Below are 26604 nucleotides of genomic sequence, written 5' to 3'. Positions count from 1 at the left end.
ACTGTTCTTAGTAGCAGTTTATTTTGTTCAAGTGTACAATTGTTCCTGTCCTTAAAAAAGTTATTGTGTGCCTTTGAATCCTGTCCACTGGAGTTCAGGTAGCTATTTCTAGTTGCCCTATTTGTTGACTTCTCATACTTCTCAAAGGCTTCGCTCAGAGCTTGAATCAACAAGATCCAGCTGGGACACCTACATCACACAGGTGTCAAAAGACATGGTCATCAAAGACACAGAGCTTCTGACCATAAGAGAACAAGAAACAAAACTGCGGGAAGAATTGAACAGATGTAATGAAGATGTGAAACGGTATGTGGGTGTTCCATTTTTATGATTCAAATTGGATACTCTATTTGATATTTCAACTCATGATGCTTTTAATCAGGGGTTTTCAACCGGTGGTCCGCGGCGTCATTGCAGGTGGTCCGTGACATGCATTCCAGCCTGTGTAATTTCACATTTAATAACTTTTTTCCATCATCTATTCTATATCTATTCCACATCTATTCCACATCTATTCCATATTCGCAAAATGAGGACATACAGACTGCTCAGATAACAGGTGCACCTCCAGTTTTGCATGGTTTTAGTCAAGTTATAGGCCAGTTTTAGTCAAGTTATAGGCCTGTTTACCTTTAAAGGTTCAGCATTCTGCATTTTGCTTTCCCTTTTGAATTGGAAACTCTGTGTCATTGTGTGTGTGTGTGTGTGTGTGTGTGTGTGTGTGTGTGTGTGTGTGTGTGTGTGTGTGTGTTTCTATGAATTGTTAATCCGGCCCTGACCCCAACAACTCACCTTTCCACCTCTCCACCTCTGGCCTATTGTCCAGGAGGAGGAGGGGCCTGAGGCCTGGACAAAGTCATCAACAGAGTCATAGCACTGAAGGGAGAGGCAACTGGCATGTGATCTCCCCACGGGCCAATGGATGTACAAGTTTTCTCCTGTGCCTATGATATTTAATCCAGTGTTTTGTCAAATTGCAAATTGCTATTCGTTTTAACGAATTTTTATGATAGTATGAAGTACTTTTTGTATATAGGCTACTATCTTAATTGGTTGCTTAATTGGCCACCTAAGGTGGTTAATGACATTTAGTAGCATGTGACGGGCACACCTGCACATACAGTAACAGAGACTTAATGATGGACTACCTTAGTTTAATCCGTGAAATCTGTTTTTCTCAGGGTCATCAAGTTAATTCATTGGTTCATATACAGTGGGCATCGCTTTCAAATGGCCACTTCAGTCGCGCATTACGAGGCGTGAAGCTGCGTGAAGCTTTAGTACCACTTTCAGCCGCTGTGCGTCGCTCTGCCACTGTACATCGTTCTGCCTGCCGCCCCTTGTGAAAAAGCTCGATTTACCTCGATTTAGGCTACTTGGGTATGGCTTAAGGCTTGACTACTGGTAACAAAAATCGAAATCGAAATTTGCTGTCTACATTATTGTCACGCAACTACGCAAATCAAAACAGTGGTGTGATAATTGAGCAGGTAGAGAAATAACTGTTCAGAATTAATCTGTAGCCTTGGGTAGGCTTCTGCGACGTTTTTAACAGGCTACGCTATAGAGGCTTAGACAACTATGACCCACGTTTTGGTTTCGTAAATTAATTTGCCCTACTTCTTGACTGCAATGTAGTCAATTGACTGCTTGAAATGTCATTTTTATTTTTCTGTACAATAAACAAATACATCTGCTTTATGCCGCAGAATTACATTCATATTTGGAACTTACATAGGCCTAGTCCAATGCATCGTTACACTACGTTAGTGTTTCCCAAAACCATAGTAGCAACGAACGTTCGCAACCACTATGGTAAAGTTGTGTAGTTACAACTACACCTTTCGACCTGTGGTAGAATGCTAGTAGAAGCATAGTTCCAGGGATCTTCATGTCAAAGACGTCACTGACGCCAGTTATTTGTTTGCAAATGAATAATTATAAATATATTTAGCTTTCTAATTGATATTTACACTTCTAACCACCATACATCCATATTTTAAAATGCCCAAGGCAGAAAATACATAAATTAAAAGTCAATTTGCAGCCATGTGCACGTAAGCAAAAGGCACACACCTGCAGATAATAATAAGGTGGTGCGCACTTTTTGACGAGTCAGCTGAGAATATGTAGCCTTTGATTTTCATGGAGGGGGGGGGTCCTTGTTAGTTTACGCAAACCAAGCCAAGAAGGCGGATTCTGCTTTTGATAATATAATCTGCACAAAAGATAAACTTAGGTAAACAACGATGTCAATATTGTTGTCAAAATCTTAACCCAGATACGAACTCTTGGACAGGGGACTGGTAACTGCTGTGCAACGGCGGCTGTCATCTGCCGGCCTTAACGCAATGCGCCACAGAAGTATGTGCAGGTGCCCGTTCACGTGCTACTAAACGTCATTAACCACCTTAGTCCAGACTACTGAAGTTTGGAAACTATCATGGTCCAAACTTACAGTACTATGTAAGTACGACAGTTTTGGGAAACAGTCGTAACTTACATGTTGGTTAGTTGAACGATGTATCCTGTTAGTAAAAAGCTAACCTCCGTAGTTGTATGGGAAACGCACCCCATGTAGGCCATTAGCAATCTGTTTATTTTATTTTATGAAGCCTACACAGTAGATCACATGCCACATTCTCACTTTCAATAGTCAGATGCAATAGCCATTGGTCAAGTATTGAGTATAAAGCAATTAAGATAGTACCCTATACAAAAAGTACTTCATACTATCATAAAAATTCGTTAAAACGAATAGCATTTTGCAACTTGACAAAACACTGGATTAAATATCGTAGACACAGGAGAAAACTTGTAAATCCATTGGCCCGTGGGAAGATCACATGCCAGTTGCCTCTCCCGTGCTATGACTCGTTCGACTGTGAGCTTTGTTTCGCCAAAAAAAACTCTATTGCAGATATCAATGCGTCTTTGTTCATGGGTTTGGCCTCACAGCAGAGGCTTAGACAACTATGACCCACGTTTTGGTTTCGTAATTTGCCCTACTTATTGACTGCAATGTAGTCAATTGACTGCTTGACAGGTTATTTTTATTTTTCTGTACAATAAACAAATACATCTGCTTTATGCCGCAGAATTACGCACTTGGCCAGCCTATAGAACGGGCACATTTTGGAGAGAATAGAGAATGTACGCACGCAAGAATCTGTAGGCTATTTGTGGCTGGTTACCAGCAAACAATGTTTAATGCATTACCTCAAGACGTCAGACCTTTTCTAAACAATACAAACAGAAAGGATGCAGCAGGCAGCAAATATAGAAGAGTCATTTCCAGTGGAAGAACAAAATGCTGAATGAAAGCCCAAAGATATGAAGGCATATCTGGCAAGTTGTTATTTTTTGAAGACGTAAATGGTTGGGCTATAGGCCTAGTTTGCAAGAAGGAGACATAAAGCGTGAGCATGCCACACTATCCACAGCTGTGGTAGCGGGGGGTAGGAGGATTACTGTTAGCGCAGGATTTATATACAATTCTTCAACAGAAGGCCTGACTCGAATGCAGGCTTGCCCAAAAAAAAGGCCTGTGGTTGGCGCAGCCTAGGTCAGTGAGTTAGGAGTTATCTAGACTTCTTTTAAGCTGTCTCAGAGGTGGAAAGTTGCGTTCGTTGGGGGCAGGGCCGGATTAACAATTCATAGACCCTTGGGAACAAATCTCTGATGGCCCCCCCTGCCCCCCAGCCAACGTGAACCGGGCGGTCAGTTAATAGGCCTATCTGTGAGGCCAAGCCTCACCAAGTAGCCCGTTTGTTTACAACTAACATTACATTTAATTAAACTGCTTATAGGCTATGCCGAAATAGTTTCAACATTTTGAATACCAGCGTCGGGTGAATTAGGAAATGCCTTATGGCTGAAAGCTGCTTGGGATCCCCCCTATCAAGCAATAACCATACAAAAAGTTAAAAACAGATGACATGATGCGCGTCACTGACATAATGCGCAAATAATATAGCCTAGATATTCCAATATATTCGAATACATGTGTTTATTTTATAGGGGATATTCGAATGTCATTTTTGAGCAATTTTGACAGCCCTAGTCCACTGTAGGCTACGCCAATCTTCTATTAACACCTTCCACCTAACCCCGGTGAGTGGGGGTCGCTATAATGCGTGTGAAATAGCACCATTGAGTAGCATATGCGAAATAGCCTTAAAATCGTTCCGTGTTGTGTGCCTTATGGTTTCTCTGGTTGCTAGGTTACGGGGACGCTGGCGAGACACGCCGCTCCGTCTGGCATCATGTTTTTGTTTGTTTTTATGTAATGTTCGTAATTTTATGTAATGTTTTGTTATTTATTTTTGTATTTATTTGTCAAGTTTAATGTTTTCACCTTTTATTTACGTTATTTTCGATCGTTTTGTGTTATTCTTGGTCCTTTTTTCTGGCTGACAACTAACGGTAACGTTAGTTTCTATTCGACTGGGCTGATGAGCTTGCCTTGACTAGCCGTCCCTCTTCCATCTGACGCTGCACATCCTCTGTCTGGACTCGTCTGGACGGAAAGATTGCTCAGGGCAATGGGCCTACTCTGCGAGAGATCTGCAGCTGCCACGACCACCGAGCTGCGGCTGACCTGCGAGCTGCCTTAACGTTAACGTAACGGTAGCCTCTGACGCTGGGTGCCTGCAGTCTGGATTGAGTGCTGAGGTGGGGAGCTCTGATGGCGACGTCGGGAGCCATGAAGCAACAAACGGTCCTTGCTAAAGCCACCGAGCTGCTGATCAGCAGAAAGATCGCCCATCATGACTTCAGACTGTTGTTCTTCCGGTGCTCTGCTCTCCAGACTGCCAGTAAATTCTCTGAGTTGGTCGTTACGGTACCGATCCACTTGCACGACACTTCATTTTGTCGTATCGCATTCCACTCTAGTCCTATGGGTAACATCAAGCGACTTTAACGTGCCCGCAAAGCATTCCGGGAAGGCAGCGCTGCATTTGAAAATATGTTGCGCGTCAAAAAGCTGGGCGAAGCCTATCTTTATGCAAATGAATCCGTTGAACGCGAGGCGACTCTCCAATGAAAGGACTCGGTTGTAGGTCCTTTATTCTACCACAACGGTGCCTGTGAAACTTTGGTTCCGCTTACAAGACAAATAATGTTTTAACGATCTCTTCCACGACCACCTAGTAGTCCATAAAACAAACGAAACTAGGATTTGGATGAATATATTGACTGTTGGTGTTTCTGGTGAGGATTTGAGATTGCATTGAGTAGTTTAAATAAAACAAGATTTCCAAATGGCTTGCATAGTTTGTTTAGGCTATTAATGTGTTGTATACTGTTAAGTACATGCCTAAAATTGTGGTCCATTTGTGGAAAAACACTTAAGATACGTTAAAACGAACTGAGTATGAGCTGGTAACTGACATTTTAAACAAAACGCCCACACACGACTGTCACGGGAACGCTGGCGACTACGCCGCTCCGTCCGGCATCTTTTGTGTTTGTTATTTTTTAAATGTTTTTGTCATGTGGTGTCAACGCTGGCGACTACGCCGCTCCGTCTGGCATTTTTTGTCTTATTGTCTTTTGTTTTTTGTCAATATCCTGTATGTGGAGCGCTTTGGGTTGCACTTTGTGCATGCTAAATGCGCTATACTAAATAAAACTGACTTGAAACTGACTTCTCCACCTACTGGTTTCCTTGCGCGTGCATGCGCTGCAGCAGTTGTCAGATATTCACAAACAAGTTGTTTTAGGCGGTTTGAAGTCGCATTTCATACGCCATGAGCGCTCGGCTACATTACAGCCACTCGGACAAAAGACATGTAAAAAAATATATGTTTTGAAAACTATCATTAAACTGGATTCGATCACGCAAAAGCAACACACGCGTGACTCTCTCCATCCTGATTCCCTATTCTTTGAGCCAACTAATATGTTACGCGAATCAATTAACTATTGTAGGCTACCATTAATTAATAACGTAGGCAACACCCAGGTAACATGTTGTCCAGGCTATCTGAAACAAGGGGTTCTCTCATCTACAACAACTGGTTACCTTGGGCTGCTACAGTCGTCAGTGCACTGTGCACAGTAGGCCTATGCTACTCTTTGTGGTTGATCAACTAAAAATAAAAGATGCATTTGGTGATGACGTTATTGTAGGCCTAGTAGTACTAGTAGTAATTCTGAGAAATTAAATGGTACGAGAAACGATCTACATAGCGCACAGTGTTGCGCGGTCTGCCCGAAATTAAGCGGTCGCCCGCGGATATGAGTCATAAACAAAATATTTTAATGATATTCGGGTCATTTAAAATTAATTAAATATATATTTTCTACAAATAGGCCTAATTAAAGTATCACGAGAAGGCTAGCATCAATACAGTAAAGCATCAATACAGTAAAGTCAACAGTAAAGAAGCTGAAGACGCGAGTTAAAATAATAAAGACACCCCTTCAGGAAAAGTGATATAGGCTATGGGAAATATTGGGAAAAGTTCTTAAAGAAGATGACAGTAGTACAAGTTATGGTCTATGTAGGCCTACTTCTTGCGAAGCCATTTAAAAGTATGACAGCCAAAACGGGCAACCTGCAGGAATAAATGTTATGGCACAGACAGCCATATCTACCGGTATGTATAGGTTCGCGCATGCATAAAAGTTACCTTAGTTCGTTGTGTTTGTGACTTTAAACAGTGGATGTGCTTTAGTAAATGTGCTTTGTGCTTCATTCAGCATTATAAACCAGTTCTTACGCTAACGTTTTGACCAGCAATGTATCTCTCTTGCCTATACCTTGCCTCACCATTTCTGTTTTCGAAAGAAAGATTTATGTCCATGGCCTTCAAATCTTATCCTAGTGTTCTAATCCTTGGTGGTTGCGTGCGTGCTTGCGCTCTTATTCTCATTCTCTCTCCTGTGCAAACATTATGTCCTGCATGCCTACTGCGTGTAGTTCTACTGTATAAAGTTTCGCAAATAAATTAGTTTGTTTTACAGAAATGGCCTACTGTCACACTGCATGCAGGCTTTAACCAAAAGCACACATTTTGTAAATAAGCGGGTCGGATCACGGGTTGGGTATAATTTTGTCCTAATTAATATTCGCGTCTGAGTTGGGGTCGGGTTGATTAAAATATTGGGCGACCGCGGGCCGCTTGTGACCAAACCCGCGCAACACTGATAGCGCACCAGACCGCGATGTCTTCAAGGGTTGAATGAAGGGAGTTTGCAAAAATTAGTGTATTTTTCAAGTCAATAAACATTCTTAATTTTCGAATGTCTTTGTCAGGGAACATCTGACTTTTAAAAACCATAGGCCTGTGCGCATGAAGCGTGAAGCGTGTTGTAGGCTAGATTTGCCTGTATCTGCTTTACTTTTGTGAGTTGCGACCACCTAGGCTATGTTATAGACGTTCTATGAGGTACCAGTGTTTAGCTGTGTCACAAAACAATAAGCTTTGTCAGACTACTTTTAAAATGATATTCAGGGCTATACATTAAACATTTGGGGCTGAAGACCCGACAAAGCCTTGCGTTAATTCTTCAGATGGGAAGTGTCAGGAATTTTCATTGGTGCATACCTGTCAACATTTAGCTTTCCAAAAACAGGAGATTTTTTTTTTTTGGGGATAGTATTAAATCGCCAACAACATTGTTTTCTGCAGAAGCCTACCCAAGGCTACAGATTCATTCTGAACAGTTATTTCTCTACTGGCTCAATTATAACACAAGACACTGTTTTGATTTGCGTAGTTGCGTTACCCCCAACACTGACAATAATGTAGACAGCAAATTAAGATATTTTTTCATTTTGTGGAGCGGCACCGGTAGGCTATCAAAAGCAGATTTCGTTTTTCGTTACCACCGTGTAGTCAAGCCATAAGCCATACCCAAGTAGCCTAAATCGAGGTAATGTTTAATTATGCATGATTTATTTTGTTACTGAATTAGTAGGCTGGGATTCCTCTCGGCAACAATTATGTTTAATGGTAGCCTCCTGCTTTTTCAAAAGGGGTGGCAGGCAGGCTGACAGAGCGATGTACAGTGGCAGAGCGACACACAGTGGTACTAAAGTTTCACGCAGCTTCACGCCGCGTAATGCGCGACTGAAGTGGCCATTTGAAAGCAACGCCCACTGTACATAGTTCTATGTACTATCATGCTTTCTATATGCTATTTACTATTACTACTAAGATCAGTTACAACACAGCATGAAAATGAGAAGAATATTTCTTCACAGGCCCATTCTCTTATGCAAATTAGTCAATAAAATGATACTCATAAGCAAATTAGTTCTCACAAAATAATGCACAGAGTGTATATTTACACTAATTAAGTAAAAACATCCATACTTGCTTTGGCATGATGTTCTTGTAAAGGTAAAGTTGCACATGAATGAAAAAGGTAAAAAATTTCCTAATTTGCTTATTGTAACTGCAATATCCCATATAAAAACATATTTTTGTATGATCATTTGTTATATTTGATACAATTTGAATATTATTTGAGCCTAAAGTCATTAACTTACCTACTTACAGCCATATTATCAATACATTTCTTTATTATGCATTATTCGCTAATGTATTCAAATATGCAAATTATCTCATTAACTATGCGTGATATAAAAATGTCCCAAGCAGAAATGGATTCTACCTGAAACATTACCATAGAATCAATTCAGAAAAGTTTGGTATAGTATCATAAGTATAATTAGATCGTTCTGGGTTTTGCCCTGTCTATAAGCTGTATTAACTAGACATTTGGATACTAAGCATGCATTATGAAGTTACGAAGTTATGCCACACATTGTTTGATGCGTCCCTAATATGCTTATCCTTTGTATAGGAGACTTGTAGATAGCTAATGGACTTAGCAACAGTAACTAGGGGGGGGAGGACTTAGCGAAGGGTCAATTTGCAGGTCTTGAACATCATCTTTAGTATGTTTTAGTAAAACATGTTGAGTAACGTTGACAAACTTTTCTGTTCTCTGATGTGATTTTCCAATAGGTACAAGCAGCAGTTAACAAATGGGCTGAAGCATGAACAGACATTAGAACAGAAGTTGGTGCAGTTGGAGCTGGATTGGAAGAGGCGTTGTGAGGATGTGCGGGCTGAGGACTACATCAGAGACAAAGAGCTTGTAGAAAGTCTCACCTTCTCCAGAGACAAAGTAAGCAAGCATAAACAAGTACAGATATTGGGCACCCATTCATGACAGATGCTTGCAAATCTTTGAATATTCCCCAAAAACTGTCAAACTGAAAAAAGATGGCATTAACAAAGCATGATTATTACAGCACTTATAATTATAAACAGGATTATTCATGTTTTCCGGTTGTGTTAATTTTCAGCTTTTTCATTTACATATTGGTAGAAATGTATATGAAAAAATGAACTGGCACAACACATAAAATTATTATTTACAATTGTAACACGTGGCTCTAGCATGAAACATAGAGGGGGAGGCACATGCAGATTTCAAAGTATACAAGTACATTTATTAAAGAATATAATAAAGAATATTAAGAAGGTCAGTATAATGGAGTGTGAAACAAAAGTGTAGTGTTAATCAGTGTCTAGGGGTTCGTCATTCAAAATGGAAAACAAAAGCCAAAAGCTGAGAGGAATGGAAAACGCCCAGCATGGGGAGAGCAGGCCTCTTATCCCCACGTCAGTCACCAGTCATCTTGCACACCTGGGGCCATTTTACAGAAACTTCCTAACTCGCAAATCCTAATTTATCTGTTTGGTAACCATGGTAACCATGGCTCTGATTTATGAAAAAGTAATTACAGAACGGCCGCTTCTAAGTCAGTGTTCTTATCCTAACTCCAAATAGGAAAGGTGTATTACAGAAATGTCTTAAGTCAAGTTAATGTCAGCTCACTCTTCTGCCTCTCTCACATGACAGGGCTGTTTGTTTAGCATATCCTACTAACTTGAAATGGCAGCTCCTTTATTGTATTTACAACGGAATTACAGACCTAAATGTAGTTGTGAAAGACAAAATATATTTATTGTAAGGCTTGTGTTAAGCACAGGCAGCAAACAAGCACACATCTGCGCATAAGTCCTTTTATATGCGCTTCCGGTTACACACTTTTCAGTAATGCACATTCTCCCATTCCCGCTTCATTAACAGCTTCAGAGTCATTGGAATGGTTATATGACTTTTTTCGGGTTGAATGGTGGCATCTCGCTTCCCCCTAGTGCCTGTTAGCGGAAAAAACACCCTTGCAACTGTGGGCCGACGGCCTCAGTGTCAGGAAGTATAACGAGTGTAACGAATTGCTTTACTGCATTCAAATACACATACACGCCAGGCACCGGCTAGAAAAAGGTAGCGATGGAGTTTCTCAGACATTCGTGATGACAGAGCCAGCGAAAAAGAAGCAAAAACAGAGAAAACAGTAAGGAAATTGCCAATACTGCATAGTTTACCTTTAATTAAATGTAGTGGGTTGTCCAGTCCACATTGGGAGTGTTTTCATTATCAAACATCGGGCGCTTGGTGCAAAAAGGTTGTTTTTTATGTTTCTTAATCAGTCATGGGTGTAACATCCTTTAAACCAATGATAATGACATCTGCCATTCCCTTTAACAGCAATCAGCACAACTTCAAACAGCGCAACGGTATTTTGATAGTCATCGGCACATTTGAAGGAATTTGCTTGCACGTGAGACCGTATTGAACAGGTATTCCACTAAACCATGCCTGTTTAGCAGAGTATAGCCTACACGTATCTGCACTCGTCTATTATTTGAACTCTATGAAATGAAACTAACTTCACCGTGGTCTAATAGTCAACGACAAAGCAGTTCTACACAGTTAATTACTTTCACTATTGACTGACAAGGTTACCATCGAAAACATATCCTGAAAAAAGTAACACTTACCCCAATAATGTTCGAATGACTGAATAAAAATCCTATATTGGTATTTATCCTGCAGGAGTCACTGCTTACATCTCGTGACAGTGCATCTTCAGCTGTGCTTTATATGCGCCTTTCTCTATAGACCAAGGTTTTCTTGTTCAGTGGCATAATGATGTTTAGAGGGTGTAAGATAGCGATTTTTGGATCATGCGCCAGACCACACCTTATGTTACACACACCCCTGGGCGCAAGGTTTAATAAAAGTAAGAAAAAATCCACTACTGACGGTGTAAGATAAGAATAAGCTTTGCGGTGCCGGATGCAAGATGGGGCCTAGGTGGATTTGGCTTACATAGAAGAATGATTATATTGAAAAGAACTCAATGCCTAATGATAATTATGGTGGAGAATCTGTGATATTGTGTGGCGGTTTTTATGTCAAGGGCCCTGTTATTTATGAATGTTATTAAAGGGTAAAAAGTGTGTGTGTGTGGGGGGGGGGGGGGGGGGTTAGCGAAGTGTCTACAAAGCTATGTTGTGGGGGCATCAGTTACACTGTTACCACTAGGGGCACTATAATTACACTTTCTCGTATATCGACACCAAACTTGGTACGTGGACTTGTGACCACATCCTGAGGATGCACAATTAATTTGGTGACGTTTGAGCGCATGCCGCGTACAATGTGAACCTGGCTTTAGGCTGTCGCTTTCGCTGAACTGTTTACTCTTTACCATGAGTAATGGCGGGCGCCTTTATTTTGATGAGACTTGAGGATATGTGACGTCAACCCTTTCTCAATAATTTAGGAGGGCAATGTAGATGTGTAAGGGGGGTGATAGGGGTGTAGACCTCACTTTTGAAGTCACAGTTTGGTTCATTTTTGGTTTATAAAAAAATAAGAGAATAAAAAACAGTATACTGATACAAGCTACTACTAATAAGTACTCCAAGATTCTCAAATAATCAAATCAAACCCCTTTGTCCAAGTGACTGGCCTAGCAGCATGCCCCTGTATACATGTACAGAACTTATATTTTGATTGGTTGTAATTGTCTCATTAACACCAAGATTGATTTATTTTGGTGAGGTAGGCAGAATCTGGATGGTCACAAACATGCCCAGAACAGTTTGTCATCACATATTTTGCCACTCTGTTTCATTGAAGTGACTTAACATGCACAAAGATTAGACAACCTGATCCATTCTTCTATTCCTCTATTAGCCCTCTCCTATAGTGTCTTTTGGTTGGTTTACTGTGACAGGGTAATGCTATGTCAATAAAAACTTATGTAAGGGATAATGGACGACACAGTGGTCTGTTAAGTAAGGGATAATGTATAGCAGTGTTTCCCAAACTTTTTTTCTGGCGACCCACTTTTTAAAAATGACAGACCATCGCGACCCATTTCACTTCAAATCTACCCTGCAACCACCAATATTGTTTTAGGCCACAGGTTCTCCAACTTTTCTATGCCTCCCCCAACCATACATTGCTATAGGATCCCTGCTTTGAACACGGTTGTGTTGCATTTTGAGCACCATCAGCGTGAAAAGTTGGAAATGAGTACTGAAAAGATACGTTTTAATGCGCATCCGAGAGTAGGGCAAATTCTCGCATGTTGCGCAGTCGTCATTCGTCAGCATAGTAAGCTGTTCCTGTATTTCTAAAAAAAAATGTTGTAGGCTACGTTGCGTTGCAGACAAATGGGTCCATAACACTGTGGACGTCAATTCCAATGTAAACAGCAAATAACTCAAGTTGTTATATTGTATTGTTGTATTATATTATATTGTATAGTCGTTATATCAGAACAAGAGGCGTTTGCGCAATAGCCGGAAGAATGCGCCTTTACTTTGGAGTTACCGATGTAGAAAACGAGAGGAATAGTGTTTAAAATGCCCATTTAAATTGTAGACTAATATAATGCACTGTTGTGCATTTTAAATCAGAAATAAGAATGTGAGGAGGTTGCTATTAACTTTAAAGATTGCATCTGCAATGGAAACTGTATGCAAATTGAATGGCCTTATGTCCGGTCTATGGATGTCTGCTTTAGTTGACAGCACGGTCACTAGATTTTAATCGGTAAAGTTGAGGAACTGGTATCTATTAATGTTCGTGCAAATAGGCGGATTCATGTCCCTTGCAGTTTGCAACTGCGAGGTACATGGCAGGCGCCCCATAGAACGGTTTCATTTTGAGAGGTACTGTAGATATCCATGCTGGCACCCCCTCTGCGATGCGTTCTTCCCCTAGTTTCATGCGCCAGTTTCATGAGCTTTTATGAAAAAACCCTGACTGTGGTAATTAACAATCTACATCCTAATAGAAAAAATTTAGCTTTCCTGGTATCAAATGACAAATTGTATCAGTTAGGCCTATAACACAACATAAATTGTGCTGGCGACCCAAATAAAATCTCCTGCGACCCACCCGTGGGTCGCGACCCAGACTTTAGGAAACACTGATGTATAGAACGCCGGTCATTATTGGGAAAAGCGGAGGGGTCTTGTTCTGCCCTGAAGGGACTTATTTTCCCAATAATGACCAGCGTTCTATACATTATCCCGCTTATTACACGGCTACTTGCCAAAACGAAACAATAAAATCCCCAGTCCCCACGATGTGACTCTTTAGCCTACATAGCCTAGGTCAGTGTTTCTCAAACTTTTTCAGACGAAGGACCACTTAACCAAAAATTAGAAACGGACGGACCACTTAGCTTAAAAAAAAAAAAAAAGATTAGACCTACTTCAATAGTATATTAGCCTACACAATAGGCCTACTCACTGAGCCACCTTGCTTATTGTCTTTGCACTTTGCTTATTGTGTCAGAGGATTCATATAATTTAAACTGGCATAGTTTACATGGACAGTGTTCCAGAACTGTTTGGATTTACATACAAGTTGGTTCAATATTGCAAACAACTCAACTATATTCGATTTTACCACGTTTGCTCGCGGACCACTTAGGATAGCTTGCGGACCACCAGTGGTCCCCGGACCACACTTTGAGAAACACTGGCCTAGGCTATAGCCTATTTGTTATAGTGTCACCGTGGCTTTTGGTGAGAAACAAATAGTTCGACAACAGCACACGCTGAACTTGAATCAAACATTCTTTAGAACACAGCTGATCAACCGTCTGCTTTCACTTTTGAATGAAGCTCCAGTCCTTGCATAGTGATATGAAAGACGTGAAATAGAAGCACAAAGCCCATTTTCCTTGACAGCGGTCTGTTATACTTAGCAACGGTCTGTTATTGAGAATTAGCAGAACACCGAACGTTGGGAAGGCCCATTCAAGTGAATGGAGCATTCTGCAGCATTATGAAGAGCCGTGTAATAAAAGAAATTAATGCACAGTCGAGGTTGTAATACGGCCCGACCCGCAGCGCTTTGTTCGGTGCAGCGGCAGACCAGATCTTGCGTCTTCAAGCAATTGAAAATAATGAGTTTCATAGCGCAGCGCTGTCGTTTGCATGTGTAATGTGAATCCCGCTTGATTCATGCATCCGACCAGTTTATGGGTTCTTTTCCTTTGCTGAGCTGCTAGTTTTCCCCTAATGACAGACAGGCAAGACAAACATAATGCAATGCTAACATTAGCCTACCCAGTGGGCATTTGATGTCAATTCAACATCAATATGACATCAAACATCGACGTCAAAATTACGTCTAGAAACAGGTCTAGAATGAAAGTTGTATCGACGTCAATGTACTGATGTCAATTTGACGTCAAGATTTTGACCTCCGCGATGTCGTTTTGATATTATTTTGATGTCATACGTTGTTGGCATTTGATGTCAATTCAACATTTATTTGACGTCAAGATGTTGATGTCGTTTTGATGCTATTCTGATATCATTCAATGTCAAGCTTTGATGTCAATTTGACATTTATTTGACATCAAGATGTCATGATGTTGATGTCGTTTTGATGCTATTCTGATATCATTCAATGTCAAGCTTTGATGTCAATTCAACATTTATTCTACATCAAGATGTCATTTCCATGTCAAGCTTTGTTGGCATTTGATGTCAATTCTACATCTATTTGATGTCAAGATGTTGATGTTGTTTTGATATCATTCAATATCAAGCTTCAATGTCAAATAAACATAAATGCGACAAACATTGATGTCAAAATTACATCAGCATTTATTGACATATATTTTGATTATTTGTGCAGAATACAAGTACAAAGACAACAAAATGCAGTTTGTGTCTAACTAGAAGTGCAAAAAAGCAGAAAAGTGATATACAAAGTATAGACAGGTGGTGCATATACCGGACAAGACACAGTAGTATACAGTTGGTTTATAGAAGGTGGTTTAGAGTAATATAAATTAAATATGTGCAGTGTATTAGTAGTTATCTTATAAGGGCAGAATATATGGCTAAATATGAACAATGTATGACAACATGTACAATGTAGTAACAAGTAATGGAATGTTGGAGAACATTGAGAGATCCAGTTGAATGGAGAGAGACAGAGAAAAGGTTTCTTTTAACAGGGTTCCTACACATTTTCTATTTTAAAATCCCATACTTTTTCCATCCTTTAATTTACAAACTTTTTGGTAGATTTTTCTGACCATTCTCGACAATGCTACTCCAAAACCAAACGTTTGTCTCAGCATCCAGGAATCGTTGAGCACCTACATTTGTGCTTTAACATTGATGGTGTGCCACTTTTTAAATCCTCCAACTTCCAAATGTGGCCCATACTCTGCAACTTTCACAACTTTTCTCCTTTCATTGTGGCCATCTACTGTGGAGTTGCTAAACCAAATTCAGAGGAAGAGTACTTAAGTGACTTTCTCCAGGAGTTGCAGCAGTTACAGCAAGATGCCATTGTTCATGGAGGCAAAGCACTTCAACTGTCTGTGAAAGTATTCATATGTGATGCTCCTGCCAGGGCATTCTTTAAGTGCATTCTTGTTACCATTCTTGTGAGTGATGCAGTATCAGAGGCACCTATGACGGGAAGGTTTGTTCTTGGGGCCAAAGAGCCAGGTGCGGTTCCAAGGGCTGAAGACTGTTTTGTTTAGGCCAGCTCTGCTGCCACTCTGCCTCCACCGTACTGCTGCCACTCTGCCTCCACTGCACTGCTGCCACCTGTGGACAAGGAGGAGTGCGAGTTATACAACAAAATTAGTTATTAGTTGTTAGTGGCAGCACTAGTATAAAACCTCTAGAATCTCTAAAAACAATCACAAATAGGGCAGTTCATCACAGTTCAACATTTGTGGTTTGGAACTAGGCCTGCTGCAACTGGATTGATAAAAAGTAATGTAGTTGCAAACATCTCACCTGGCTACTTGTATTTGGGAAGAGCAAAAGCTATCAGCCATCAGCATGATCATGTTATTAGGTTGTTGTTGTAGAACAAGGAAAGGAATATCCAGTGTTTCCTCTACATTTATTTAAGCATGGCGGTCCGCCACGGTTTAAATCCTATCCCTCTCAAGCCCTCTGAAGTCACATTAAATGGGATGGGAGCGGATGGGTAGGTGGGTGGGTGGACTAGGGGGTGGCTCAAGGACTAGAGTGCCTTAGCCTGGGTTTTCCCATGCTGCCTTACGCACACGATTTTATTCACGCTGCTAGGCAGCCTGGATTCTATGGACTTCGTTTTCACCTCAACGAAGGAACCAATCACAGAACGGAGGAAGGGCAGCAAGACGATGACGACACGCCGAAGCCGTTATGAGCTATGTACAGACGCATTTGATAGACATTCGTAGCGCCCAATAAACGGCTCTGGGCATTCGTAAACCATGTTTCAAATACGAGAAAATTAATGTCTAATTTCCAGACCCTATCTCAATGAGGTCTGACTTTAGCCAGGCTAAGAGCGCCTATTCATGGAAGAGGCATGTGTGTTGGAAGTAGTTTTCAGCTAAAGAGACACTGAAAACATGTTTTAATCTGTATACCATTAACATTGCATAACAAAAGTAAAACATTAATTTGTAGAGTACCAAAACCAGACGTCTTTTGAGTGTAATCAGATTATGGCAATCATTTTTACAATTGTTTACAACTTAACTCTATGTCCTCACTTGAACCCATTTGCAAGGATGGACGACGCTGAGTATAGAACGTGCTGGCAGTGACAGATAACATGTAAACGCGCCATAGCAGTGACGAGACGCACACACCATACAATCGGCCTGACATTTTGAGTGAACTTAAATGAACTACCTAGCAACAATTCCAACACTCACAAGTTAAGGATGTCTTCAGAGAGTTACACTTGATAAGCATGATAGGTCTACTTTTGGCGCATCAACAATTGAAATGGAGGGGCAGCGTGACTATTTCGGTAAAGGCTACAATCTTTGATAGGTGTAATCTCAAAAGAAAGTTCACTTTCTCCATCATCGAACTCTTGAATACAGTGATGGTACAAACCAATATCTGTAATGCAGTGGGTAAATTAACGTTACGTTAGCAGTAGTTTTTACGTTTTAGGCAAAAAATATATGGTTTATGTAACAAACCCTTCAAATTTGAGAGAGACTGAACAAAAATATGAGTTTATTGTAAAGTTTTTGATGGGGAATTCAGAGGAACCCATGTAAAAAAAAAAAAAAAAAACGAAAAACTGATGCATTTAGTCCAAATTAACTGTGCTAAAAAAGTAAAGTGAATGGGTGTTCAACTCTTGAAATAGCATGCATCTCCTTCCATGCAATCCCCGCCCCACCCCCACCTCCACTTTTTTCCCACGCTTAACGGTAGTGTTATATGTAGATAAATTACAATACTTACAGTATTTGAAGTAGCTGCACAACCATGCTAAATAGTATAGTTTTGGCACACAGTACACAAAGACACTTCTGCCATCATACCGGAATGTAAACTATACTCGTAAACGTGCTAATTACCAACCATTTCGTTCGAAAATTCTAAAACAATGTTTTTTAATACTTCAAAATAACATTGTGTGTGTGTGTGTGTCTTTACCTGGTGAGTGAACTCTCTTGCGAGTTTGGACATGGCACACATTTGGAATATTCCAGAATGCACTCAGTGTTCTTAATGCAGCAATCCTCACAACACACCACCTGCAAACAGAGGGAGACTAAGATTAATATGTTGCAAAACACACAGAACATGAAAAGACCATCACTGAAGCACTACTACACTCACATGCATCTTAACACATGCCTCAGAGCAAGTCAGGTACATCAAACAAGGGGCAAATAAGGGCTATGAAATGAAGAACATGTAGCCTAACACTACCCTTCACAAACTAAAGATCCCTTTACTTGTAGGCATGATATTGAGGTGCCACCCACCCATCACATCCATTAAATGACAGGTCTGAACATGGCTATATTAAACTGCAGTTCCTTAAATCAGTGGGTAGATAACTGATATATATATATATTACTTAATTCATACAGGACCTCTTTGCAGTTATAGCAACACTATATTATGTATCAACACTAGCACTACATGTATTAAGTTTAAATACAGTGACCTAACGTTACCTATGTCCCATGGAAGTTCGCAAGGTAGAGCTCTAACGTTAACCGTTAACAACTTTCATCTGTGTCTGCTAGCCTGCATGGTAACAGCCATTTTAAATGTAGCTAACGTTACTTTAAATGTATAGCTAACTTACTTGCGCCTGATATTTCATTCTAAAACTAACAAACAGACAAACAGGCAAACAAACAGATATTCCACATAATAGTGAAGTTAGTCTGCTACTGGAAAAGTTAACATTAACAGCTAACATCGCTAGCGTTAGCTCACTAGCTAATTCTAAACATGACTAACGGCTTTGATTAACATTCCATTATGAAAACAATATATTTCGAATATTCACGTTTTCAATTGGCATACAAAAGTACTGTAATTCTTACCTGGGATATGATGACGGCAGAGTTTGTACAGCTTACACATTCAGTCAGAGGCATGACAGAAAAGTGACGGTTGATTGTTGAAGTCACTAGTGACTGCAGTCAGAGAATGTCTAATAAGGGGAGAACTGCCACTCTCTGAAAACTTCCGGTTTCTGAACTGGTTGCAGTTCCTTCTGTGGTTCCACATGAGGGCGCTCGTCCACGAGTGCAGAATGCATGGAGGTCTATGGAGCTGTACCCCTCAAAATCCACTTTTCTCTGGATATTATTTTTTTCCAAGTAATTTGAATATTGTTTTCGAAAGGGGAGGCAAAGAAAATACACTTGGTTGAGTATTATATTTTTTAAAGTCACTTAATTGTTCTAAAAAGCCTTTCAAACGTGTCAATGACGTCATTCATTAGCACAATGCTAGCGTGTTATGGGCAACAACGACCCAACCTGTAAGAAATCAAAAGGACATAAGTACTCGTTCATTCAACTTTTGACCTATAACCCATGTTGAAGTTATACAAACTACAATCAAATCTGAGATTTGTCAACGACAATCAGGTGAAAGAGGCAAATTTAGCCGTCTAGCTCCATTGACTCCCATTCATTCTGCACTCATGGCGATCGCCCCCAGTGGAAATCTAGTGGAACTGCAACCAAAATTCGGTACAATGGGACTTAACCCTTAGAACCCGATTGACGCAAAGTGCGTCAAAAAACACACCCTTTCTTCTCTGTTACATTGCTCCGGAACGGTTCATTGCAGCGAGATGAAACCTTTATTGCACGACAGAGCAGAAGTGGGGCTTTCCAACGAGACTACACACGTGTCTGTACGATCAAGTATGAAAATAAAAAAAAATCATGAAATTAAATCAAATTGCATCATATTTACAGTCTATACTTCTCTGCGTTCACCTGCACACACATTACTCTAGTTTGAATTACTCGCGAACCCGTGATCGCATCGATATGGCAAGCATATCAGATGAAAGAGGAGACACAGGGCTATCCATTGGTACCATGTTTATCGATCCTTCTGACTTATAAAACCAGAAGAAGTGACTGCAAAATAATAACGTCATGTACACAAACCAACGCTGCACACTCATTACTCTCGTTTGAATTACTCGCGGACCCATGATCGCATAGATATGCCACGCATGTCAGATGAAAGAGGAGACTCAGAGCTATCATTTGATACCAAGTACATCCTTCTGGGTTATAAAACAGATGAAGTGACAGCAAAATAATAACTTCATTTAGCTGGACTTACCCCACGTTTTTGTCTGTTCTTGTGGCAAAGCATGTTTATAATCCAATGCTATCATGTGTTTCTCTATGGCAAAGCATGTTCATATTCCGGTTTTGAGATCCTAGCAAATTCCTGCATGGCATCCAATTCAAGGCTCACATTGCATCCCAATTTGTTCAACAAATAAACACCTTTTTTGCCTTTACTTTGTTCATGGCAATGCAGTAAAGAGTTGAGAATTATTATGACTGCATACACACAGGCACGCAGGCTAACACGCAACCTCGGGTCAAGTCAGGTCAGATCAGTTCGTGTCACAGATATGGAGCGCAGAAAGGTCATTTTTCATCACTAAATAAAAAATGGCATTTATTTCCGTAAATCACACAGCAAATATTTCTGTAAATTGCTCAGCCCCAGAGTATCCCTCCAACATGGCAATTATATTGCCCGATTCAGGACAGTCTGCCCTACACACACATGAAATGCATGTAGAGCTGTGAGCTTGCTGTGGTGAGATACATGTCGAAATATAAGAATTTTTATAATACACTTTTTATATTTTAATTCTTTAAAAATCTAAATAAAATCAATGCTAGTATTAATACATTAAATGATGGCAGATCTGAATAGCCTAAACTCTCCTGAAAAAAACAATATATAATATATGTGTGTGGCACTTACAATGACCAGAATAAATCCTTATGAATAAAGGTAGTGAAAATGCCCTAAAAACAGCTTAGGGTTCTAAGGGTTAATACGGAGTGGCAAGGCTCTCCGTAGACGGGCTCTGCTGCAGTCAAAGAGTATTGACCTCTCCAGAATAAGTCCCGCCTCCGTAACTTCCGTATCCATCCAACTTCCGGGCGTGGATTGTCTATGAGAAATAACATGGCGTTTCGAAATATCACACCGGTAAAACATCTGTAGGTAACGAAGTTGAAAAAGCTGGTGGGCAGATTGGCCTACACACTTCTGCCATATAGTTTCCACTGGATTTTTTGATTGTCGGTGCCGTTTAAGTAATATACTATAGACTATATTTCTTAAACGGCACCGAAAATCAAAAAATCCAGTGGAAACTAGATGGCAGAAGTGTGTAGGCCAATCTGCCCAGCAGCTTTTTCTACTTTGTCACCTACAGAGTTTGACAGGTACGATCTTTCAAAACGCCATGTTATTTCCCATAGACAATCCACGACCGGAAGTTGGATGGATACGGAAGCTAGGAGGCGGGATATATTCTGGAGAGGTCTATACTGGGGCTAGATTTTGCTAACAGAGTTGCCCAATAAGGGGCTCGTCAGCACTTTTGTCGTCACGTTGTAGTTCGTTTGTAGTCCATGTGGCCTTTCATGTCCAACAGTTTTAAAGTGAACTTGGGAATTTGCCGTTTTTTATTTTTAAGCAAATACAGTTGTTAATTTAGGATTAGTGATTGTATGTTTTAACCTTTGTTGTGGCATCCGTGTTTGTCACACATTCCGACGGCAAAGCACATGAACACTTGCTGTGGGAAAAACAAAGTAGCCACGGGGGCGGTCCTTGTCATTCCCAAGTGCCATGAATGCACAACTGACACATGAACTTGAGCATTGAGAACTATCTTCCAGCTGTTGTAGCCCACTGTACTGCACTGTTCTACTAATTACTACGATATAAATAAAACATTATTTTATTAAATATATATAAAATAATAAAAAGTATAATAATAAATATGATTTATGTATTATTTCATAATAATAATGTAAAAAAAGAAAATAAATGTATTTCCATGTATAGCCCGCTCCTGTGTGTTAACCTCACAGCTGAAGAAATTTTGCAAAATCTATGTATAAACCTCGGTTAACAGGAAATTATGATACGTTTTTTCTTAATTTTGACCCCTTTCAAGAAACATCCCATAATTCATGTCAATATTTTAATTGTTTGAAATCCTCTGGTCTGTATCCTTAGGCAATGGCTGCACTGTTTGACAAGGACAAAGAATTGAAAGAGATGAATGTCCTGCTGAATACATTCACCACAGAAAAGGACCAGACCTTGGAGGGAAAACATCATGGATTACCGAATAAGGTGTTAAATAATGATCTATAAATATCTTTTAGATTGTGAACACCTCTATGTTGGGTGGCTGAAATAGGCCTCCCACCAGTTAGAGGGGCTTTATTATTTAATATTAGAGAAAAGGTTTTCCAATTACAAGATATGACATTGTGCCTCAATCATTCTTACTGTTTGTATAAGATTAGAAATAATAGGGATGAATCGCAGTTTCAAGTAGCAACGTCGTTTGTTAGAAATGTTGACAGGAAGATCTTTGAGAGTTCAAGGACCTAGAGTGCTGCCCTCTAGTACTCCAGGAAACAGGGGTGTGTAGAGGTCCAGGAGACCAGGAGCCCTGTTCTATTTATTTGTATTCTTTATTGCAGTAGTAGTCTATGCTCAGAGCCTAAACTCATCATTCAAAAAGAGAATATTCATTTTTAAGTATTGAAGTATTTGGAGCCTGAAATGAAGGAATACTTCAGTTGGAAATTCAACTGCCATTTGAAGAAAGATTCATTGATTTGTTACTAAGCCCAACCAGTCTACCAGAAAATGTCAAACTTGCACCAAACTACATTTTGGAGATGATCAGATGTGGCTGCAAGAGTGAAAATCCTTGTAGCTCTAACAGATGCAGTTGCCAGGTTAATGGTGCCTTGCACAATATTCTCTGCATGTTTTAGGGTAGGATGAGCCAGAACTGGACAATTATTAGAACTAATACTAGGAAAAGTGTGCATATTCAGAATTATTACAGGCAATATCTGAAATTATAAATTCATTACTTGACATAGAAAAGGGTTACATTTTCCCAATTTGAATGCATGAAGTATTGTCTGAATAACTATCACACTGCAAACTGTATTTTAGTACATTCTATTTGAGTTAATTATTTGCTTTTCCTATTTTTTTCCTTCATGATTTCGGCACATAGGGCTTTAATGGTTAATGTAGGACATTGCCCAAGGGATATCACTGGGCACCCTCCTAAATATTAAAGAGCCACCCCAAGTCAACAAGTCTAAGCAAAAATTAATAAATAAATAACCCACAAAACCAGGTCTGACCCCATGGCTCCCGGACTGGCATTATCTGAAATATAGAAATTCATTCATTCACTTAGTGAAGGGTTAAATTGTCCAAATTTGAATGTACTGTCTAAAAAACTCACACAGAACACTGTATTTTAGTACATTTTAATTGAGTTGATTTGCATTTAATATGAGTATGCCTACTCATCTTGAAATTAGAGGTATATCCATTTCATGATTTTGGCACATTGGGCTTTTTCATATTTAAACATTAAATTACAGAAAACTTGTAATACAAATTTCCGGTGTAAAATACTTTTCATCTAATATGTAAACACAAATGAAAAAGTCATTTTGAACCTGGCTTCATCTAATGTTCTGATTTAGTTTTTTTTAGTTTATGCAAATCAGCACATATTTAATTAGATTATGCTTAATTTGCATATTTAAACTTTATATTACAGATAACTTGTAATACATTTTTTTTCCATATTAATGTAAGTAATCAACTGGGGAAGTTTCATAGTGATATCTGCTAGTTATTTTTTTTACCCTATTCACCTGTAGTGTCTCACCTTGTATTCAATACATTGAACAAGAAAGGGTTAATATACAAAATTGCCCAAGGGATATCACTGGGCACCCTCCTAAATCTTAAAGAGATACCCCTGGTCTACAAGATTCTGCAAAAAAAAAAACTTTAACCGACAAAACCAGGTCTGACCCCATGGCTGCCGGACTAGACCCTCTTTTGCCCAGCTTACCTGCAGCAGTTAACTTCCCTTCTGCTGCAGGACACCCACAATGCAACTACTGTACAGAATAATTACAAAATAAAAGTCTTGACCCATTTATGCAGGATTTAACATTAACTATATGGAGCACTTTATTAACACCGTTATATTGGCACCCCTAGAAAATCGTATATCATAAAACTTATACAAATAATAGCCGAGTCCCAAATAGACGCCTGTCTCTTTTAAACGCCTGGCGTGGCTACAGGTTTGGGTTAAAGGCAAGTCTCAAATAGAAGCCTAGTCTGTTATTTAGTTTCGGCTTCTAAAACCCGTCAGATTGTGTGTTTAAAGGTTGTATCAGCGATTTCAGGCCCAAAAAAGGCCCAAACATAAATTATCACATTCATCTAATCCAGTGGTCCCCAAACTTTTTCTTCCGAGGGCCAGCTCACTATGCCTGGCTCTAAGAGAGGGCCAGAAACTCGGAGTATATCAGTAACCATAAATAGCTTAGTGCTGTGAACAGCAGTCTACCTTAGTTGAATATTCCATTACATTTAATCATAGGCTATTGCAATTTAATACCATTGTTAGCTGTGTTTATATTGCCATCATGCCATATCAGTGTACAATGTAGCTCAACTTAAATAATAGGCCTACTAATAAAAATACTTTTGCATTCCCAAAAGTATTAGCAGGGAGTCCCAAAAGTATATTTTATTAAAAATGTGTGAACTCTGAACTCTGTTTCTTTGAATACACAGCACATGTTGTGAATATCCTACAAATAATTTAAAGTTCTCAAACTTTAGGAAGTGCTGAAGTGGTCTGAAATTACCACCATTCTAACTTTCACTCACCTTATGAGAACTTTGTGAACTCTTTGTATGAACATTTGAACGAGTGAATAAAAAATAGAAATAATTATCCCAGAAAGTCCCAGAAATATGACTTGATTAGACGTTAGTTATTAACAATTAATGGATAAACTTTTAGAATACTTTGAGCACTGATGCAGTCAGCATAGGCCTCTTACATTGTTTGCAGGTAGGCCTGTACATTTCATTCCGTTTTTGATGGCAAACGTGAAACAGCGCCAAAACAACCGGTGGACAAAAAGAGTATTACATGTGTACTGTTAAGACTCGCCATAGAGAATGAATGGGGGAAATTGCAGAGGTTATAGTTTGACGATGTCGTACTCCCGTGCGGGCCGGATGCCACATACCACAGACATGTTTTGGGGGGCCACCCAAAATGAGGTGGCGGGCCGTAGTTTGGAGACCACTGATCTAATCTTTCCTAACGATCCGCTAGCTGTCTGCCCCATAAGCAGGCCATCAAAAAACCACGTCCCTGTAGGTAGCCTAGGCTCCGAGATCTGTACACAAAAGCAATTGTGACCAGGCATGGAATTGAGGGTCACGTGCGTTTTGAGTTATTCACAGATTCTGAAAGTGTAGGTTTTAAGCTTTCTAACAATGTCTTACACATGGAAATCTGATAACATTTGAAGAAGTTGTAGCCAATTTAAAGTATACACATCTCAAAGCTACAAGCTGAGAAATCATGCAAGAAAGTTTGCCTACTTTTTCCCTGAATCCATGGTAGGGGAACACAATGGTCCTCATTTGCATTACATTAAGGCCGGCTTTAAACGACAACTCTCCCGGGTGAAACCGACAAAATATTTTATCAGATGTGCCTTTCGTTTAGACGGCGACAGCGTTTTGGGGGCTTAAAAACGCAAAAAAATGAAAACACCCTCCAGAGTGGAAAGACGCTCCACCGTCGCATTCCCGTCTAAAGGGTTGAAAACGCAAAAGTGTGTTCTGAGCTGCTCACGCTGAAGCATTGAGAACCTTGTTAGTGTACAGGCAGTTTATTAAAAAGAAACACATTACCGTTCACGTCTGGTTCACATACAGGCAGGCGCCTTGGGAAAACAGAACTCTGGGATGTGAAACACTACTACGGAGAGAAGTAGAAGGAAGTTTCACTGCCTGTACACTTACTCATTATGCTACTGAAAGGACTCCTGAATAGCTATCATAAGCAGCTAAGGCAACTTGAATGTCCGACTGATGGAAATAATCCGACGTTTGTTGTTTGTCTGTACTGTACATGGATATGACGTCAACGCGTATGTGAGGATAGCCAGCGTGAGCAGCTCAGAGTTGTATTTAAGTTTATACCATTTATTCATTCACTCATTTTGTTCAAGACTGTATGTGTTCAAGAGTGAAGCCTATAAAACTCGCAATTGAAAGTCTACGCTAGTTCAAGCCAGGCTATTTCTGCTAAGCACCGCCTTTATTAGCGAGGTTGATGGAATACCCCCCTGGTCTCAATTGCTACCAACAAGGGTTGGCAACCCACTCAAAGGCAAAATAAAGTGTGTCAACCAATAACCGACGAGTTGCACGTTTAGGAGAGTTTTAAATGCACGGGAGGGAGGGGGAGGGAGTAGCAAGCTAGCTCTTGTTTTGTTTGAACATCAACAGAAGTGACGTATCCCCGCTATCGCTGATACAACCTTTAAAGCCTAGTTCACACCAAAGATTTGCAATGAGATGAAACCGTTGCAGAAAGGAGTTGCGGCGGTGTGAAGTAGATGATGCACGCCGTCGCAAAGCATTCACCATGTCTAGTCACAGTTGCAGGGTTTTAGAATGTTGCATCAAGTTGCTGGTTTATAGAATGTTGCAACTGATCTCGTCGCGAATCTTTGGTGTGAATTGGGCTTAAGCCAGTATGGTGCAGACTGCACACGCTAACGTTATTATTAGATGGCATTAAAAG

At 40.0% G+C, this 26604-nt stretch overlaps 1 protein-coding gene across 1 annotated transcript in view; it reads left to right on the top strand.

Annotated features, from left to right (window-relative positions):
- ccdc57 (coiled-coil domain containing 57) overlaps positions 1 to 26604 on the top strand; it is a 172608-nt gene that overhangs the window by 76805 nt on the left and 69199 nt on the right. The window contains exons 8-10 of the mRNA XM_076298709.1: positions 148 to 306; positions 8985 to 9147; positions 21942 to 22061. Coding sequence (XP_076154824.1) covers positions 148 to 306; positions 8985 to 9147; positions 21942 to 22061 — 442 coding nt within the window. The remainder of the gene's footprint in view (positions 1 to 147; positions 307 to 8984; positions 9148 to 21941; positions 22062 to 26604) is intronic.

This window comes from Alosa pseudoharengus, unplaced genomic scaffold, assembly GCF_046254945.1.
Source record: "Alosa pseudoharengus isolate Yale_2024_CS ecotype anadromous, Long Island Sound unplaced genomic scaffold, YU_APseudo_1.1 YU_APseudo_1.1_scf_21, whole genome shotgun sequence".
NCBI lineage: Eukaryota > Metazoa > Chordata > Actinopteri > Clupeiformes > Clupeidae > Alosa > Alosa pseudoharengus.
The sequence above is the reverse complement of the archived record's forward strand: the minus strand, read 5'-3'. Positions and strand labels throughout refer to the sequence as shown.